The 21019-nt window shown below is 41.6% G+C and overlaps 1 protein-coding gene across 1 annotated transcript in view; it reads right to left on the bottom strand.

The window, feature by feature from the left end:
• Positions 1-20030, bottom strand: part of STON2 (stonin 2) — a gene marked incomplete at its 5' end in the record, with an annotated part of 54824 nt that extends 34794 nt beyond the window's left edge. The window contains 3 exons of the mRNA XM_084288026.1: positions 12764-12961; positions 19214-19468; positions 19943-20030. Of these exons, the coding sequence (XP_084144152.1) occupies positions 12764-12961; positions 19214-19468; positions 19943-20030 (541 nt within the window). The remainder of the gene's footprint in view (positions 1-12763; positions 12962-19213; positions 19469-19942) is intronic.
• Positions 20031-21019: the final 989 nt, after the last annotated feature.

Genomic DNA, 21019 nt, shown 5'->3' with positions numbered 1-21019 from the left:
TGTGTCCTCATATGTACTTGCTCCTCATTTCTTCCTTGGAAAAAAAGCTGAGAAAGCCCGAGCTGCGTTTCCAGGCACAAAAGCAGAAGCATGCCGGGGCGTGGTCACACGCTGTCTGACTTGAGATGTCCTTGGCAGCAGGCCCCCAGCGAGCAACAGGTTAACCTCAAGTGCCCTCCCGCACTGAAGGGCAGCCCCTCTGACCTGCTGGTCTCCACCGACCTGATTTTCCTTTCATCCCGCACACAGGGAGCCACTGGCTCCGGCCAAACCCCTCTCCCCTTCCGTTTCTCTCTTCACACCTGTTTGCTCCATTCGTTCAGCCGTGTGGTTGCCCAGAGGCATGAGACAAGCTGGTTTTGTTCTGTGGGTGCAGCTGGACTGTCAGTCTCAGCAGGGCACAGCTAGTCTTTTGCCCCAGCAGCTCCCCAGCAGGGGTATAAAGGGCAGGGCTAAAGCCTCAGCACAGCAACCAGGCCTGCCAAGGGACGTGGTGCCCCTGGGTGCAGAGGGCATGGCCCTGAGTGTGTCCACGACTCTGCAACTATGTGTATTTCTGCAACCCTCTTGCCCTCCCGAAACATCCCCTTACCACCAGCACCATTGTCGTGTGCCTTGTATCTGACTCTGCTCTGCTACTGAGATGCCATCTGGTGTCGATGCCTCAGCTACTGGAGCACCGACCTCTCAGCTAACCCACCTTGAGCTTTATGGGAGCTCAGTTTGTCTGACACTGTCTGCCTCTGGACATGTACATGACTAACCAAGAAATCAAATACTTTTCAAAATGTTTTAACTATGCTGAGACTGACAGGCTGGTCCCTGTAAATACAGGACACAAAGCAGCCAAAGGAGCTGAAGCAGCTGAGGAATATCAGTGAGTCCTGTAATTTCAAACTGAGCAGAGACAAAATGTGTACCTACAGGGTTTAACAACATCATGGAGAGGCTCTCATAATACTTGTTTAGATCTAAAGAATTTGCAGTGGCACCGATTTAAGCATAGACATGTGACCTTAACAGAGCTCTGAGTACATACCCGTGTTGCAAATCCATGTCACTGCGTCTTCACTGCTTTTGTGGCCCTGCCAAATCAAGCAGAAAACTGCTCATGAATGACACAATCTTTGTTTACTTTAAGGCCAGACGTACCCAGAAAGCCTGAAGTCTACCATCCGTGAGGGCTGACCTGTGTGTACAGAGATAACAAGTGCACAGCCCTGCTGAAACCTCTGCAGCTGGGCATAGTAGATTGCCTGGTTTCAAATACAGCCTTTAAGGCAGTGCAGGTCGGTGGCTTTAACAAGAAAATTACATTCTACTGTTTGAGATGAAGAAGCAAGATGAAGACTGTGGAGTCCAGTTACAGCATTTGCCAGAGAGACAAGCCAACATTCAAAAAAGGAGAACAATGTCCACGCAACTGCGTCAACAGAGTGAAATGCCTTTTTGTCTCCCCCTCCTTGGAGACTAAGAATTCAAAAGGTTTGCAGAGAATCCTGCAGGTCTCCCAGGATACACCATAGTTCACACTATAATGTGTTGCTGGAGGCAACCAGGCCTGAACAAACAACTCAATCCGGGGGAGGAGGAGTGATGGGCTTGTGAAAGCAAAGCCTCCAGTAAAGCCCCCCTATTTCTTTTGTGTAAACTTTCCCACCCAGAGCCTAATTCTGCCTGCCTAGCGAAGGGCCTGCCGCTGAGGAGGCACAGTGAAGCACCCTGGGCGAACCTCATGTCCCACTTTCAGAGCCAACTCACTGTGCTGGAGACAGAGCTCTGCAGCCCCGAAGGGCAGTGAAGCAATGAAGCTGGCATCCCGGCTGGTGTGTCAAATAAACTAACACCCTCCAGTTGTCTGCTGTGCTGGCAAGACCCTGCGCCCAGAGTACTCTCCGGACCCTGTGTGCTGTGCTCTGCTTCCACTCAGATCTTTCCATGAGACTCGTGCCCACCACAATGCACACACATGCATGATTAGGGGAAGGCAAGATATAACAGGCACAGCCATACAGAAATCCTTGTGCTCTTTGCACTGAGCAAACATTTCTGTTGGGCTTCTCTGGAGGAGGACCTCGCTGTATGTTTTGCTGAAGAGAATCAAGACCATTGTTGGTGCTTATGCAAGAACATGAATTTATCTCACTTCATTCAAAACTGACAGTCTTACCACATATTTCTTGTAAGAACACGTACATCTCAGCACTACACTCACAATTATGCAACTGCACAAAAAAAAAATCCAAAAAAGAGGATTCATATTGAATTGGGGACATATTAAGAAAAAGCATATGCAAAATGGACTAAAGCTTTGCAGCTGCCTGTGCTAGGAACCTATTATTTATACTGAGATGGAGTTGTACACATAGAGATTATTTTAGATACTGAAAGACCTCAGCAGTTAATGACAGTACAGCATATACCCCTACTTTTCAAAAGACTCAGATCCAGCAGATCAGTCTGAATCCAGACTCAGATCTATGCTGCTCCCTCCAGCCATGCCAGTGCTGCTGTGGTGGGCCATCCTCTTTATGTATTGAGTCAGAAAACCAGGACTTCTGCTTTAGCATAACATGAAACCTGGGAAAGGGGTTAAGTCTAAGCTTACACCTTATCTACATGTCAGATAATACTCAAAACAGCTACTTACTAAACACCTACTTCAACACGTCCGTTTCATATCATAATTTACCCTTTGCTAGGAACCACTGATCTCCTTGTCCTACACTTTACTTCTCACTTTGGTATGGAGCATTGAAGATGCTCAAGTGTTAATTTATCTGCATTTATGCTGCTCAAACATTAAATTAATCTGCTGCCCCAAAATCTGCCTTAGGGTGTTTCAGGAAACAGTGTGCTTTGTAATTGCTGTTCCATTACTGTGCTTGTGAAAATGATCGACTAATCCTGGGGCTGGAGCCAAGAGGTGTCTATTACAAGCACCTACCTTCTCAAATCCTACTTACACAAAGATTTCAACCAGCAAGGAGATTCCTACAGACAGTTGCACCCACAGAGGTCAGAGTCTCACGGCGAGCGCAGTGAGTTACGCCTCTTTCAGGTGCCAGAGTGCTTGTTTGTGTGTGCAGACACAAAGAGAGCAAAAAGCAAAACGTAAATGGCAGCCAAAGGTGCTGGACTGCCAGGTGTGGCAGATTGCGGGCTACCCTATGCCAAAGGCAGAGAGTGCTTACTCTGCCTCCAACAGCTGATTCCTACCCGACAGCCCTCTGTTCCTTGCCCCGGCCCTGCCAAGTGTGTGGGCAGCTTTTCCTGCCAGCAGCAGTTCCCACACCCCTAGCAGCAGGCAGAGCAGAAAGCCTCCACATCCTGCTCTTCTCCAGGGCAGACAATGTGGGCCCTGTATCCTCACACATGGTAAGGCAGAAAGCAGCAAGGAGAGGAAAAAACGGTGAAGGAGTGATGAGGGGCTCTGACCACATCCAAAGCTCCTGGCAAGGTCGGAGCCCCCGCCTACACACAGTCCTTCTTGTCTCCCCACACCTTCAGCCATCGCTGCCCCACTTCTGGCAGCTCTCCCCATGTTCCTCACCCCTGGGACCTTCTCCACTGGCATGGTAAAACTGAACCAATGTCCAGAGCCAGCCCTTTGGGTACATCAGCTAAAGTATGAGCTGGTGTAAAATAAATGTTCCTGACCACAGAGCGCAGTTGTGGACAGTGGAGTTGTGCCACTGTGCTGCTATAAACACTGAAGACGCATTTCTTTCCTTCCTTCCCAAACATTAATTTAGTTATGCATGCACTGATAAACCTGACAGAAAGGGATCCTACCCTAGTCGTTTGATTTTCCAAGCAGGTTTAGCTTCATCTCTGGTCTAACATGATTTAAGCAACTGAAATGAGGGATATTGTTGTTTGTGTTACCAAGTTGACTTATTTTGTCACTATCTCCGTTAAATTCTCCCCTACAACTAGAACTCTTATTGAAGATGAAAGCTCAGTAGAGCCAATACAGGACTAGTCTACCTGCTTAATGGGCCCTACCTTCCTCAGAAACAATCCTTGGCAGTCATGTTGCACACTGGATACAAAGCAAACCACATATATGTATATATAAAGAGCAAGGAAGTGAGGCTGTGGTGATAATTAAACATTAACACACCTAGACATTGCCCCAAAGCTAATGAATACTTTGCTACTACTCTTTAATAAGAACGATGATGCAGAATGTAGCGATAAGAGCACAGGAGGCAGGATAGATAATCAGAAGGAGGGAGTGGAAGTGGAAATTAACATTAATGAGGTAAGAAAACATTTTGAAGAGGTTACTGTACTCAGATCAGGAGGCCTGATAAGCCCCATCCCTAAACTTTGAAAGAACTGGCATATGCAATTACAGCTCCGATCACAAGGATTTTAAAGGAGTCACTTCAGATGGGAATGGTAACACAGAAGTGGAGAACAGCGTACATGGTAACTATTTGTAGGGGGTAAAAATGACTTTGGAAAACACAAGGCTGAAAATCAGACTGCAATACTATGCAAGACTTTGGAATGAAAGAGGGAAAAGTAGAAAATGAAAAAGGGATGGAATCTCGTTTTAAAAGAAGTAGTTTGTTTCAGCTAAAGCTAACAGATTTCTTTGACAACTGATTTTCCAGACCAAAGATAGATCCTTAGGCATTAGAAAAAACATATACTGTAATGCCATCTGGGAAAGAGTTCAAATGGAGACTGATACTAGTATTAAGACAAAAATAAGAACCAATCTAGAAGGAAGATAGCTATTATAAGAGAAGTATTAGGTTAGAGCAGCTACAGGTAGAATTTCTTTAAGACAGACTACTTTTATCTGCATTTTAATTAATGATAACGGTACAGAAAAGAGCACGCTAATGGTATTTGCTGAATGCACACTATTAGGAGGAACTGGTTATATAAAGGAAGTTCTAAATATCATACAGAAAGGAGCAGTTCATCTTGAGGGGTGGAACAGAAATGGGATGAAATATAATAAACAATATAAAGTTCATAATTTAGGCATTTAAGGACAGATACATTTGTAATGATGAAGGAACTCACTAATTAGATATGAAAGAGTGATCTAGGATAAAGCAAGTCAATCTGAATATAGTAAAAAGGTACTTGCTTGATGCACTAGCATAAACGAAAATAAGATCCTGGGGGTGTTTCAAGGAGAGAAATCCAGAAGATAGGGAAATATTATCATGACATCAGGCTATGGTGAGACCTCAGTCTGTGCAGTTTTGATTACCATATCTGAGAAAGATTAATTCAAACAGAAGCGCCAGAGAGAAACAGGAGAAAAGAGAAACAGAATACTGAAGAACTTGTCATGTTCAGTACAGCAAAATGAAAACATTGAGGGATATGATTACACTGTATAAATACATTAAAGGGACTTACATTGGAGAGGGCAAAATCTATTTAAAATGTAATATTGGCATGGGAACAAGTGGATAGGAAGTGGTTATGAATACGTTTACAGTTGGTGTCCTGGGAAATAGCTTCTATTCCTATGATCTTAAGTGAATCATGTTTAAGGCTCTCTGAAAACATCTACCTGGGAAAATACACCCCATTCAGTAAATTAGTGACTGAAGTCTGCACTTAAATGGCATAACTTCTGCAAAGCCTGTAAGGTGAATGAGGGCACTGAGCTACGGGATGTATGCTGAAAGGATCTCTAATATCCTTTTATGTACTGATCTAAATAGCTAGATTTGGAGAGGAGCATACTGAGCTGCAGCTATTTGAAAATTATGCCATGCCAGTATATTGGACTCGCATCCATGTCCCAAAATCCAGGTTCACAATTCTCAGTAACCAAAATCCGAATGAACAAAGTAGCCTGAAATCTCCTCTTATTGTTGTGTAACAAGCACAGTCGTAATGCAAATATCAATTTGTATCTGTTCTAAGATTAGGCAAGAGGACTTCAGTCTCATCTGACAACACTAGGACAATTAACCCCAAATTGCTTCTAATAACAGATGAGTAAGCTCATTCTACAACACTGATGTCCTATTTGTGCTTCAACACGTTTGGTTTGATCAACGGTAGACCACTAGAAAGCAGACGTGTTCAAGTAGAGGCACATACCAACAATCTCCTTACAGTGCTCTCATCCAGCTGTGGTCACTTCTGGCTTGAAAGATCAGAAAGTAAGTGTCATTTCTTTTCCCTAACATTGGGTCCAAATAAATGAATAAAGGAGGTGGGAGTTCTGATAAAAGTGAACATAAAAAATAATTAAGAAAAGTTTCTAAGTGGGCACAAAAGAATAAATTGTCAACACAGAAGCTAGATGTTTTGTTTAAATAATTCCTACATTTTTCCTGTTTTTAACAAACCTGCTTCCCATTTTATTCCACACTGAGAGGGTGACTCTGTAATTGATCCTCTAAAGGCGTTCATCAGCACTTCTCCAGTTCCTGTGCTGTGTGTATCCTGTCCAGTGATCCCTTGAACCTCTCTTATGTTTTAGATAATATCACAGTAAGGAAGAAAAAAACAAATCTATGCAGTTGGGCATAATGAAATCACTCATTCTTTCTTGCTGTATGCGCCAGCCAGCCTTTACACCTGCTGTTTTACATTGCCACTTCTGTTTAGCCCCTTCTTATTCAGACAGGAAATTCCACACAGAACTGGGATAGCACATCTCTAATTAAGAGCACATGAAACAATTTACAGCTCCTGTTAATTACTACTATTGCTGAAGCCTTGCTTATTTTTCTGCTGTTTTGAATTCACAAATGTAAATGCAAATTTACAAATGTAAGTGCAAAATGTGTGTTCCCTGGTAGGTACCTTCTCTGCACTGTGAACCCAGCTACCTTCTGCTTGAGAACAGCAGAAGTGGTGCAGCTAGCACCATGGGGCACCAGGCATGCCACTGTGCCACACGAAGAAGGTTGCCCAGAGAAGCTGTGGATGCTCCATCCCTGGAGGTGTTCAAGGCCAGGCTGGATGGGGCCTTAGCCAACCTGATTTAGTGAGTGGCATCCCTGCCCATGGCAGGGGGGTTGTAGTTAGGTGATCTTTAAGGTCCCTTTCAACCCCATCCATTCTATGGTTTTGTGACTGCTGTATCTCTACTGTACCATTTTTGGCTTCTATCAGTGGTACAGCAGTGCGCTGCCAGGAACTGAACATGAAAGGTGAGATAATGCTGTTGAAGATTGCCACTGATGTTTTCCATTTCCATACTGTACCAAAACACTTGGTGCCGGGAGATGCCTCAAGTGCTCTTCACTCCCAGTGGCTTTAAGTTCAGAAGTAATTTAGATTGCACAAAAACCCCTAGCTTTTCTTCTTTCAGCACAGATGGCCACTGTATGCAAGTACTCCATTTCCAATTATGCTTCCAACTGAAATGTCCTGCCCAGCTGCAAAATCTCTGACTGAACTTCTCCAGCTTATCACACAGGCATGTGGCTTTCTGCACAGCATTAGAGAGCAACTGGAGCCAATGTAAACACAGGGGCTGAGGAATTGCAGCACTGCAAACACAAACACAGGGCTTCGCACCACCTAGTTCGCCTCACTGGCATGAGATAAACTACAAAGCAGCTACCCACATCTATTCTCTCAGGATATTGCCCTCACCAGCTCAGTCCCATGACTGGGACTAGAATTCTGTCCGCTTCCCTTTCGCTTGCTCCAGCTATGTAAAAACATCAGTGAATACGTGTGAAAATTGTGACATTCATGTAGAACACCGTGTAGGTTCAGCACTAAGTGTTTTTTTAACAAAGTATAACTGGTACAAATTCACAGTAACCGTGGTTTGCACTTCAGAATAGCCACGAGGAAAAACATGATTCCCAGCACCTCGACTGGGAGATGGTCCATTGGCTGCTTTCAGTACAGGGCCAACAGCACAGGTGGAGTCAGAACTGACTCTACCCTGGTGAACAGGCAAGAAAACAGTTAAACAGAAAAATGACCATATCTGTATGTTTTATATATATGTTTTAAAACATATTTATATATATATATATATGTTTTTAACTGAAATGTTCCTACACAACCATTAAAATCAGACCCTGTTCTTTCAAACCATCACTTTCTCCTCTTTTACTTTGCCTCTTCCCTATCCTAGACCTGATGTTTTCAGGGATGCAAAGGAAGCCAGACTAATTCACAGGAGAAACCAGGATAAGAAAGCCTAGTAGGAATGAGTAGGAACAGACACTTTTGATTTTTCTTCTAACTCCTTTATTCATATGAGAGCAACATTATATCCTCTCCTCCTGAAACTCATCAGCATTCCTGAAGAACAAGCAAGAATGTGACAGTCCCACAGCAACTTACACCATTCTTCTTTGGAAGGGAGGAAAACAGAGAAGATAACTAATCAGAGTTATTTTTTAGAGGACAGATGAAGCAGATACTGAACCTTTTGAGGTTAGTGGACTACTTTTAGTCTCAGCTGAGGTCACAAGGGCTGGCAGAGCTGAGCTCAACTGACATCTCGATTCTGCTTTAAGTATTACCACTAGGGCAATCCTTTTTGAAACTTAAAAAGTTGCATGTTGAAAACACTTGGAGTTTTGAAGGGCTGGAGATGGCTGAATAGGGGCAAGCTTTGCTGTTGTTAATATTAATCAGAAAAATGTTATGGAGATACTTGTTCAGAATATGCAGTATCTCAGACTGTGGTTATGGGTTGGGTGCAGAAAAGACTGGGTGAGGTTCTTTGGCCTGAGATATGCAGAATATTATAGTCCTCCCTGCTGATCTTAAAAGATGACTGCAGACCAAGCCTGTTTCACAATTTTCTCAACATAATAGATAGAAATATACTTTGTCTTGTTGTGGTACTGATTCTAACATTTCCCTCTCTCACGTGACAGATTTCCTGTGCCTCTCCTTCCTGCTATAAGGAGGGACAAAGACAGTGACTCCATCAACACCTATGCAGAGGACACTAAGATTCTTGGGTTCCTTAAAGCGTTCATGAAGTGTTAAGGAAGAACTGATTTCCAGTACGCATATCTGATTTCAGATCAGAACTTCTCTACTGCTTGAATTATCTAGTCCTAGCTTTCCTGTTCTACCTCACAAAAGCATTACAGAAGTCAGAAATATATTAAGAAAAATATTGGATTAAAACTGGTTTATAGAATTCCTGAATTGCTAGCTGCTGGCTAGTATTGGATGTGAGGAAGAAAAAAACCTCTATTTCTGGCACTGAGCAAGTGCAAGAACAGATTCTGGATGCTATTTCCTCATCATATTCCTTAGTCCCCTCCTCCCTGAAGGCACGGTTTGATGCTCCTCTGTGCAGTCTGTCCAGCTGACTTTGGCAGGCTCTCCCACCTAGGATTTGTCCTGTGTCTGGGACTTGGAACCAGAACAAGTTGGTTAATATTTACACAGCGTTGCTGAAGTGCAGTTCTGGGCAGAAGGTGGTAACTGTCAGCATGTGTTATTTCCCCTCTGGTTTCGTTATTAATGTTCAGTATCTCCACAGCTTGTAACAATGCTTGTAGCCAGTTTCTTGCATTCAATGCCAGCACACTGCACAGCTGTATAATCTGTTCAAAGCTGCTTGTTTAAAACCTACAGAATACCATTCTTGCATTCATAATATCAGGACTCAGTATCTGTCAGGCTAAAGCCAAAGAAACAGTATTTGTATGAAAACTACTGCATAAAAGGCGAGGTGGAAAGTTTGAAAAGTTCAAACTTCGGCTAGTATTTGCCCTCCATTACCTTCAAGAAATAGCTGAAGCTAAGCTTGCCAGAGCTGTCATCTCCAAGTTTTAAAAAGAAAGCAGCAGAATCCCCTCAAAACACGCTGTTTACTTTTAAAATAACAAAACTCTCAAAGTTAATTCCTTGTGTTATTTATTAACTTTCTAAATTTTGAGCCATTATGGGTCACACATGCAACCTTCTATCTCCAACCATGCAGATGTTAGAAAATAATAATGGAGTGATTCCCTCACAATCCCCAATAGTCCTGGATTTTTAGGAGAATGCCAAACAGGACAACTGCTCAGCAAGCTGAGCTGTCAACATCAAACCTGGCGTATCTCCAGCTCTCCATAGATACCAATCAGTGCGTAAACAACAACAGAACTGGCAGTAAAACACCTAAAATATACAGCAAACATCTACACAAGGCTGTGTGTGTGTGTGTATATACGTGTAAACACATATCATATATATGATAATCCTATGCATGTATCATAGAAAATCAGAGTAATATATGCCATACATAATATAAATAATGCATATAATTATATATAAACTTAATGATTATGTGTAATATAGATTTTATTATTCTATTAAATATTACATGTGCTAATGTATAATACATCTTATCTATTTTAGTATATACATATATATCCTATATATATTAATTTTTAATAAGTCAATATTTATTTTTAATTTATATAAATAAAATTATTTTAGAGATGAACAGTGAAGTGCAGAAATCCAAGCTAAGCTAGGTTCTAATGCGAAACACCTAGCTGTGAGGTAGTTGTGTGCAACTTCTGAACAGATCTCAGGGCTTCCAAATATCAAATCATAACAAAAAGCTCTCCCTTGCTCCCCTTATGTGCAGATTTTTTTTTTTTTAATAGAGGCAGGCATCCATTTAAGAATGAATAAATACTTCAGTTGTATCAGCAACAGAGATGTCCTGTGTTATTTTTGTTGCAGAGTACAGCAGAAATGCCAAAAGTGCTTCTCTTCATGCTCCTTGCTGATCCAAGCTGAGCAACACAGAAATGCACAGGAGGAAGCTCTGAAGCTACAGGCCACTTTACCAGCACCAAATACAGCTTCACAAACACTGTGAAACCACAGCACTTTACAATCCCTGGCTTGTAAAGTTCATGTTATAACCATATAAAGGTGCCCATGTTATACGGACAGTCTGCTGTCACTTGATCCACATTTATGGGCTAGCTGCTGCAGGCTGGAACAGTCCCCTCATATAACAAAGGTATCGTAAAAGGCTTCTTGGTGCTGGAGTTCAAACCAGCACTGGCAATAAAGCACAGCATCCTCTAACTGCTCTCTGATTGAAGAGCAAATCTTTGCTTTCAGGTCTGCTCATGCTGTATTTACCTTCACTGCTGTAAACCTCACTGTCTTTATAGGAAATCACTGATCTTATCCAGACTCCATCAGTCAGGAGGCTTTCTGTGATCCCCCCCATAGTGAGGGTAAACTTTCAGACTAGGACTGCTGAGGTCTCTACCATCATTCTAGGATATCTTCCGAGGTCATATCTTACATAAACACATGAGCTTAATAAAGCTTAAGCCCGTGGAATGGTTTTGCTCTTAAATCTTGTGTAAATTGAGAGAAAGTTGATTGCCAGCTAGTTTTACTTGCTTATAGCCTAACATCCCTGGACACTACAATTTTCACCACTGGGACTCAGCTCTGTGTATGCCTGCATTCAGACCTACCTCAGGCTTTCATTCGTTCCCTTGCAAAATGCTGTGCCCTGAACTTTGACATGCAGTAGATGCTTAAGCATTCTGCATGCCGCGTAAATTCAGGACAGGTGGTGATATTTGGAAACAGCATATCCAAGATTATCTTCTGTGGTGTTCAGACAATAAAAATTCACCATTGCTACAATAACTTTTCTCTGACCACTGACCAGATTTTTTCAAGCTTTTCTCATCTATACATTTTTCTTACTTAAAAAAAATTAAACCTGATATATTTGTATTGTCCTGATCATCACTAAATAGATCAAAATTTGATTTCTTGTTTTTGTTGATTTTTTTTTAGAGCAGCAAAACACATCTGTTACACACATTGTTACATTCACCACCTAAGAGTAAAACACATTATTAAATGCCTTACTTGTCTGAGCTATTATGGTACCAGCAAATCAATTCTCACCAAACTGGGTAGCCACTGACTGTCCTCAGACTCGTCTTGATAGCTTCCAATGTACTGCAGGTGCTCCAGGAATTGCCTGCTCCTGGAGCTGCTTCTTTCTTTCCTTTTTATGTTCTGACATGGCAAGCCCAAGAGGAGCTCTTTTTGTGCTCTGTGAAAATCTGCTTTATCATGCAGGAGTTCTCATCATCCCAGCTCCACATGACATTGATGGCACCACTCTGGTATTTCTCCTGCTTCAGAGGTTCTAGAATACAACTGAGGTGCAAAGAGCTGCAATGCCACACAGAGAATTTCTCTGCAGTCAGGGCATCATCTGGCATGAATAGATCACTGTAAAGTCAGCCAATATCCTTAATGGATCAAAATCTACTGCTGAACCACCACCTGTCATCTCCTATGCTGTCTTTTTGTTATTCTACAGTAACAGTGCATCCAGCAGCCTGGATCTGTGTTTTGGCACTCACTGAAACTGCAGGAAGCATGGAGACCTATGCCTGCCTCAGCTGAACATTTTGGTGAATTAAAAGCATTTCTGCACAGAAGACCAGGAAGGGCACTGGACTTCTCCCAGAATATACTGAGAGTGAGCTCCTCATATACCAAGAGCTTCAGCTGATGTGGTATGCAAAAGAAATTCTGCAGCATTTCACTGAGCTAAGTCCACCAACAGGTACACAGTTGCATTTGGCTCTTACTTTGGCAGCCTGCACATATCATGGGTGTGCAAAATCCAAGTATGATTACTTGGGGATTGGACCTAAAAGAAAAGCATTAGTTTGCCTAATCCTTGAGTTTGTTCTGCTTTGGATGCATTTCCTGTAGTTCAATTCTGAGCACAGTGCTTGAGTAATGTCAAAACGATTGAGACAGAAACCTGAAGCTCCCCTCTTACCAGCTGAATCTGCTGCAGATGTTCCACCACTAGTCAAGTCCTCAGTATTAACTGACTGCAGATCTGTGTAGGATGGAGCAATGCTGGGGCTGCTGGTATCCTCCGAGTTGGTTGTCCAGCTGCTCTCCGATGCATGGGCATGCCTCTCAGACGAATTGGAGGATGGGGAGGTCCAGCTGGGTGCTTTTGATGGAGACACTGGATGCAGGAAACAAACAGGCACCAGTGAGAGACTTACAAGGCAATCATCCAGAACCAGACGATCACTATTCCAGAGATACACTACACCATCGTACTGAGACTCTGTAAGTATTAATTCCAACACCCACAGCAACACAGTTATTTTATAACAAACACACAGCAACTTAACAAGTGCATGGCACTGTTAGACTCCACTGGATGGGAGCAGCACTACTCAGCTCTCCGCCTTACATCCCATACTGCTGGCAACTATTAGTTTTCCTGTTGTTCAAGTATTGTAGAAGCAGTACCTTTTCAGAGCAGTTAGATTTTGTGCTTCTGCCACTGCTGACAATATCTGAGTATCTACGTTGTGTGACACAGTGGAGTTCTTACAGCACCATAGGTTTTATAAAGTGGTTTTATTGTATTTCATTAAGCATTCTGTACCTGTGGTGCCCATTCAAATGCAGCAGTCATCTTAAGGAAGCTACATATGGGAGTAGAGTATAAAAATAAGATGATCTATTGATGTGAATTAGAAATGGCTTTTGTGTCTGAATATGCAGAATGAAGTACCCCAATCTGAATAAAATGAATAACATTTCTGCTTAGTTTAGGCCAAAAATCCCATTCCACTTTCTTGCCAGAGCCTACATGTCAAGCAGTAAGTCCTGCTTAACCATCATCCAGAGCTGATAGAACAATCTTATTCATGCACTACTATGAATTTGTCTTGCAAACTCTACCCACCATATCACTCACATTAACATTTGAGTTAACAAATGTGAGTAAAGAGGAAAAAAAAAAGATGCAGTAAAAAATCTTCCTGAACTAAAGAATATCTAATTTAACCTTGGGATAATAACTGTTTGCTAAATTTGTAAATCTACGTTTATCTCTTAAACAAGCAAATATTTCAGTGCACCTCAAATCTGCGTTTATAGAACATCCTGAGATACAGAGGTTCTCGCCTCAGCATGTAACACATAACCAACCTTTATCAGGCTGACAAATACTTTGGAAGAAAATGGCAAATTAACACTGAAGAGGATTTCTCTCTATCTCTCTCTCCATCAGAACAGTGTGATGGGACACCATCTCGTTATGGAAAAACATACCCTTCTGTGTGCATAGAGGTACTATGCAAACAGTGCTCCCTGCCTTGCCAGCTAAGTGCAAATTTACTTTATATAGCTGCGCTGTTACCCTCAGGTAAGCAGGCACTAATCTATTTATATTTGTACAGCTGTGAGCCTATGTACTGAGCTGCTTCTGAGTAGTCATCCTGAAGGATGAGGAGCTGAAAGTATATCTATCTCCTTATCACATCACACATACTGACAACTATCTTATAGTAACACAACCTAAAAAGCCCCACTTCTCCATCCAGTAATTCTGCACTGTGTCATGCTTGATGCCTGTCAAGAAGCGATGACAAGTACCTGATTATAGTCTGCCAGCCCCTCAGGCCTTTTGTTAAACATTGTGTGAGGTATCTGAAAAGCAAACCTTAAAACCTTACCTGAAGTTGCTTTGATGGACAATGCTCAATTGGACACAGAAGACACGCTTAAACGCTGAGCTCTGTATGTGAACCAGTAACAAGACACACTTTTTCTAAGTGTGTTTTATAAAAAAGGTCTTAGCTGTAAATTTGCAGTGGTGCCCTTTTTTGTTTTGTTGAAGTCAGTCAGCAATATAAAAACCAGTCTAATTTAGACACACATAGGATTTAATAATTCATATACTTATGTAATAACAGTAATTCTTTTTTGTTTGTTGCTTTCCAAACCCAAATTTTGTCTAATGAGTGACACTGACTGGAACGTCATTGCACAACACTTCTACATAAGGGCAAATTAATTTCACTGTAGGTTAGTTGTGCCACTTTGGAAGAATAATTTTTTTTTATAAATAAAGTGGCGTTTATTTTGGAAAACAGTAACCATAGAGAGCTTTTCCTGTAACAGGCATTCTTTAGGATCTTACTACAGTCAACTTCCACCTACCACTGTTAGGTTCCTGAACTTGAAACTATAAATTTTTTCCCTATACTGAGTCAAACAACAACCAGTCTCAAAAAGCAAGACAAGCTGAACCAAACATCTGCATGCTAAGGCCTGTCCTAAGATGCTCCTGCTGCTCTCCAACCTCCTGGAAGTTCTGAAACAGAAATCCTAAATAATATAGTTTTTTTCCTAGAAATTTGGAATTCAATCTCCAATGTCAGTAGATGCCGAGGCAACGCCTTGCAGTTGCAGCAGTTCTCAGAAATCTGTTTGTGTTGAAAGACCAGGGACAGAACTGTTTGGAAAATGCAAATCCCATAGCATGCAAAGAATAGTGAAAAATCAACTCCTTGTTTCCCAAAGTGTTTCCTTCTGTGTTTTCCAACGTGTCCTTCTACTTGCATTTTTATTTTTCTGCATCCATTTGTTCTTAATACATTGGCTTGGATTTTAATTAACAGATTTACTGTTAAGCATTCATTCCTTTTAGATGTTTTGAGGACATATTCCTTGATCCCTGCACTGTATTCCCATAAACCTTTTTAAATATAAACATTGTTTTTTTCCTATCACACAGGACCTCTGATTTTCTTGATTTTTAGACAGCATCTCAGTTTGTCTAGTCTTCAGTTGCTGACCTCGTCCTGCACGTACTTTCCACTTTCAGACAAAACATCATGAAATGGTTAAACTGAGGTTTGTCTCACTGTGGGACAGCCTCTCAAGGGACATGGTATGAGACCAAGTTACTTGAGCCATTTAAAACTAGACAAAGCTCTCGGGAAGAAGGAGTGGGGGTGGAACAGATGATGTAATAGATCTTGCCTCGCTCTAATTTTGGTGCTTTGCTGAATACCTCATTGAATGCAAGGGTGCAGCTAACACCCATAGAATATGAGATTGCTAGCTGAAAGCCCATTGTATAACAAATGCAAATGTTATGTCACTGGCTGGCTGTGATCATTTACTGATTATGTAACGTTTGTGATAGGAACATTTGGGTGATTTCTAAACATCCCAGTTTTCATTTTTGCAGTATCAGTTTGACGAGTCTGACTAGCCAGATAATAACTATGAGAAAAATCATGTTTCTTCTTTTCCCAGCAAAAGGGAAATGTGGAAGAGGGCATCACAATGCATCATTTCTGTGACTAAATATGTCTGTGGCCTCACTCAAGAGCTACTGCTTCCCAGGGAGAAAGCCATATGACTATGCAGCTGTCAGTCACCTATGCATAAACCTGAAAGGCAGAAATATTTTGAAAGTAAGAGATTTTGCTTTTCAAATGTTTCAGGCATTTATTCTGTCTGAAGCTGGTAGAATGAAGGGTTTACAGGAATGTCCTAAACAAAGGCAACTTCTACTCTAAGGCTCACAATGTATGTTTTTCATTGCTACACCTCAGCTTTTATGCTTTCTTTTCATCTTCTGAATTCTTTTCAGCCCTGTTTCTTGCTATCAGTCCCCCTGGTTTCTGCTCCCTCAATAATGTTTTCACTTTTACCAGAACAAGGGTCCAGCATTAGATTTGCTTTTCTTTTAAACATATTTCCTACAGGATAACCACCATGTGGTAGCTGCATTTTTAAAGTAATATTTTTTCCAGATGGTGATCACTTTTGGACAGATTCACTTTCTGAGGAACGTGTGCAGAAGTATCATGACACTAGGGTCAGAAGAAGATAGCGTCTGTCTCTGCTAGAACCTGTCCTCTCTGCTCTCAAGGTGCTCTGGAAACATCATTTTGCAATCGATTTTCAAAATGTGCTTCCAGGCAGCCTGGCCATTGGTCAGGGTAACTGTCTAGTCAGCTGTGCAGATGCTTCAGTGTGGAGAGACAGACAGACAATTTCCTAAGTGCTGGAGCCCTGACAGGAACATGGCTGGGGATGCTGAGACTTCAGGACATCGCTCTTCACAGCTGCCTACACAGGAAACAGATTTCAAACATCTCCATCCTTCTCACACCAATCTGGCTGTTGATAGTCGGTGTTCCTACTCTTCCCCTCCAACTGGCTATTCACTATTGTTCTCATGTGGGCTGTTTGCTACTGGAAATGAACAATTGCTGTCACCGCAGGCTTTCCACAGACCGTGTGAGTGTATCACGGTTGTAGCAGAAATATTCTGGCTTTGCTGCTGCTCACAAAAAAAGATGTGACTGCATTATTAACTGAGAACAAGCCTGAAGTTTATCCTACTTCCGGCTGTCAAAACCCCCTCGGAGCAGACAGCCAGCAACAAATAGCTGTCATCTCTTATGCTCTGTGACCTCCCCTTTGGTGGCTGTCAGCTGTGCTGGTCTGGCCATTTAAATGATGGGGTCTTGAAGAGGAGTGGGACTGGCTCATAAATATGGATCTTAAACACAGGTTATGCACATCACCTCATTTTAGAAAAAAATCTCCCTAGGCTTCCTATGTAGTAAGTAGAGAAAAGCAGCCTCCCACACAGGGATTACAGGGAGTAACAAAGCAAGGCTCACAATATGCCTGCCAGGGGAACCATCCTCCTCCATTAATCTCAGTCTGATGCTGAAAGTTAGAGTGCAAATATCCCTCCAGTGGCATGGATCACTTAGGCCAAGCACTACAGAGCAAAAATGGGTGCTTCCTTTAAAAACAGACATGTTTTTGAACAGTCTTCTCTGATCACCTCTTTTGGATATCCAAGAGCTCTGTCTACAATCTGTATCCTGTGTCTGAAAATACAAACCAAGAAGCACTGCTCTTGCTAAGCACAGACCTTGAAACTTGGCCACATCCCTTTAAGAACAGGAAATCAAGTAATAAACCATCAAATTAGTTTCTTTTTTTATTTTTTTTTCCAGCTACCTTTCTTTAGTCTGATCAAATATTTTTTTTTGTTGTTGCTGTTTAATAAGGTGCACTTAAGATTTTCCAGTCAACAGGGACATCACAGTAGGAAGGAAATGTGGTATAAGAGCAACCAACAGCTACATTTGAAAAAGTATGTGGCTGTATGTATCTGTATGAGTAAGAGAAAGTAGGAGGGTCTGTATTGTTTTCACCTAACTGTGAAATAGAGAGGTAAAGCACCTTAGTTTTACAGATTTACAATTGTGAGTACTATTCTTTCTCTCCTTTTCACCAGGATCAGTAAATATTTACAACTAAGAGCAATTAAAAAACAAACATAAAGGTAAATAGGACTAATGAAGAGCTTAAAAGAAAAAATATTTGCCTGAAGATTCCCCCACCTGTCCTGCACAAAATTCTAACCACTGTCTTAAGTGGACTAACCTGTAGGACCCACAAAGAGAGCTGATGGAAAAAAACTTAAAGCCCAATTCAAAGCTGCTAATCCAAGTTTTCTGACAGAAGCATTATTTACGTTGCAGGGAATATTTGATGGACTCAGTGAGGAGAATGAAACTGTAACTTTTAAAACCACTTTAATAACTAGAAGTAACCAAGTGGTATTATTGAGAGAGTATCTCAATTCAGGCATGAAAAAGTAAACTAAATGTTTTCTTTGGGTAATTATTCCGCAGTCTCCTATGAGACGGAACCGAAGTGTGTTCATACAGAAAAGCTAGAAGCTTATATAGCTGTATGAGTTAATGCAAGCTGAGGAGGTAAGCCAGAAGCTTTGCATGCATGTTTGAAGCATGTCAGAAAGAACTTTTACATCGGAACAAAAACATATGCAGTCCTGGAGATAGGATCGACTTCTGCTGTCTTTGTAAATCTCAAGGTGCTTGAGCATCAGAAGACAGCAAAGAAAACCTGATGGAACTGCCACACTAGCAGTTGGTCTTTCTAAGCTTCTGGCAAAAGCAGTGTGGGGATTATGAGCAGATAACGACATCAAACACAGACAGGAATCAACATTCTTTCAGTTCCAGATTACAGGAGCAAACATGGCTCAGACTTTTCAGATGGCTGTTCATACCTGTACATAACAAACATCACTACTACAAATACCACTGCATTGTTTCCCCAAGAATGCATGTTGGCAGTCTCCAAGGTCAAGATACATGTATAGGGTGAATGAATCACCGAAACTTTTCATTTTTTTTCATGAAGAAAAGACATTGTGTTTATGTTGCTAGATCAATCCAGAACTATGTTATGATCCATTTTGAAACTCTGACAACATTAGTTGTGTTAAAATATAGTACAAAGTAATCAAAATTCAACCTCTCAGAGATCAAAGAGCAAGGTAAAAATCTGGTAGGCTCTCACTGAATTTTGTTAAGTTACTGGAATGGACCTTTTCATGCATGTGCCTCACCTGCTTGTGGATGGGTGGTTGAAGCACTGGTCCATGGTGCATCTTCAAACTGAACCCAAGCTCTGATAGATGATGACAGATCAGCTCTGGGACACACATGGTTCCCAAGCGCAGTAGAGTCCTCCTTGGGCTTGTCACCTGCATCATCTGTCTCTGTACGGAAGAGGTCCTGAAATTCTCCATCCACATTATGGCTCTCTTCTGAGGAGGTGTCTGAAGAAGAAAAACATTTTTCCAGAGGCTCCTCAGTGCTACCTAAAATAGAGAGAGAGAGAAAAAAAAAAAAGGACAAAGAAAAAAATAAAAACAAACAGCAATATTGGTAGGAATGACCATTACTTCATCTTTTTTATTGAAACCTCTAAAACTTGCCTTTGAATGTACATGGAAAATTTTCCTTCATCTAATACAGTTTTTAACCTAACACTGGGCATAGATTTGCACCTAATTGTAATAGGTGAGATTTCCTTCATGGTCAATTGGATATTGCCTTGTATCTCCAAGGACAGACCCAAACCATGTAACAGATCTGTGCTAAGAGGTGGGAAAGTGCTTTACATTTTTGGCCCCAATTCTCATATTATGTCAGGGTAACAGGACATATCACTTCTACTTAGAAGGCAAGCTCTATGATCCTAAATGATAATACTCTATGCAATGCTATGTATATGATAGTATAAATCAAACAAAAGGTCTTAAACAATTCAAAGAAAATCAGAAGTACCTTACCTCGTGGCTTAACCGGGAGGAGCAGCTCATCTGCGAAGGACACCCACTCAGACTGGTTGGAGGCAATGACACTAGTCAGAGACGTCATATTCACAGCAGGCTCCTCATCTTCACTTGGTGATTATAAGGAGGAAGCAGATTGGGAGAGAGGCACAGTGAAGATAAGCCAATAGAGAGAAACTCTTCCTTTGTGCTTTCTTTTCTTTTCAAATGCTGTTAAGAAAGGATTAAATAATGCTTTTTAGAAAAATAAATGGGAGAAACCAGTGCTACTATTTTAAAAATACAGAATGTTAAGACACTTTATTTATCACTGGCAGAGTACTGCCAAAATGCTGCCATCCTTAAGAGAGGAATGTCACCTATGACTAGAGGAAGGCTACAGTTGAACAACTCCTTCATTAAAGCTTCCGAGGGTCTTCAAATATCCTCATGTTAAGTCAGTCAGTCATCAAAAACAACTCCCTACTCAGGGATCTATGTCTCTCAGAAACCCTGTAAGAGAGGTTATCAGGGAATTCCCCCCAGTCCAGTGAACTTTGGTTATGATGCAATGTAGCCTCAATTCCAATGTGTTGTGATGTCCTTGTTCAGTTTGCCACTTATATCTGATCCTTCTCAAGAGCTAGCAATAAGCTGCATGCCTCATTATCAATAAAATTTATGTATCCAGTTCTGGAACTGGGACATATTTCCCATGACTCTCATCACAGTCTGGGCATGAAAAGATGCCTTCTCAGCTAGCTGCACTTTCAACACTGCTGCTTGACTGGTATGTCAGATTTTAAGTTTAAAAAACAATGTCTTAAACCTTGCCTGGAGTTAAGCACGATTTTGTGGTAGCCCAGCAAACACTTTCACAGCATCAGCAACTTTATTCAATGGGATGTACCCCACACAGATCTGTGAGTCTGCTAGAGCTGATGGGACGCTGCCAAGGACTCTGACTGTCAGCTAATAGCTGGGAAGGTCAGGCCTAGGGAGAGAAATTCTCCTTTTACAAGCACCCGTGACTGCCTCAGATTTGCAGAACACTTCAAAGCTCTCAGAGGACTATTGCCTCTATCTAGGAAAGAG

This window comes from Netta rufina (assembly GCF_964035555.1).
Source record: "Netta rufina genome assembly, chromosome: 5".
In the NCBI taxonomy this organism is placed as follows: Eukaryota; Metazoa; Chordata; class Aves; order Anseriformes; family Anatidae; genus Netta; species Netta rufina.
Note: the sequence above shows the minus strand (reverse complement) of the source record. Positions and strands in the feature narration are given on the sequence as shown.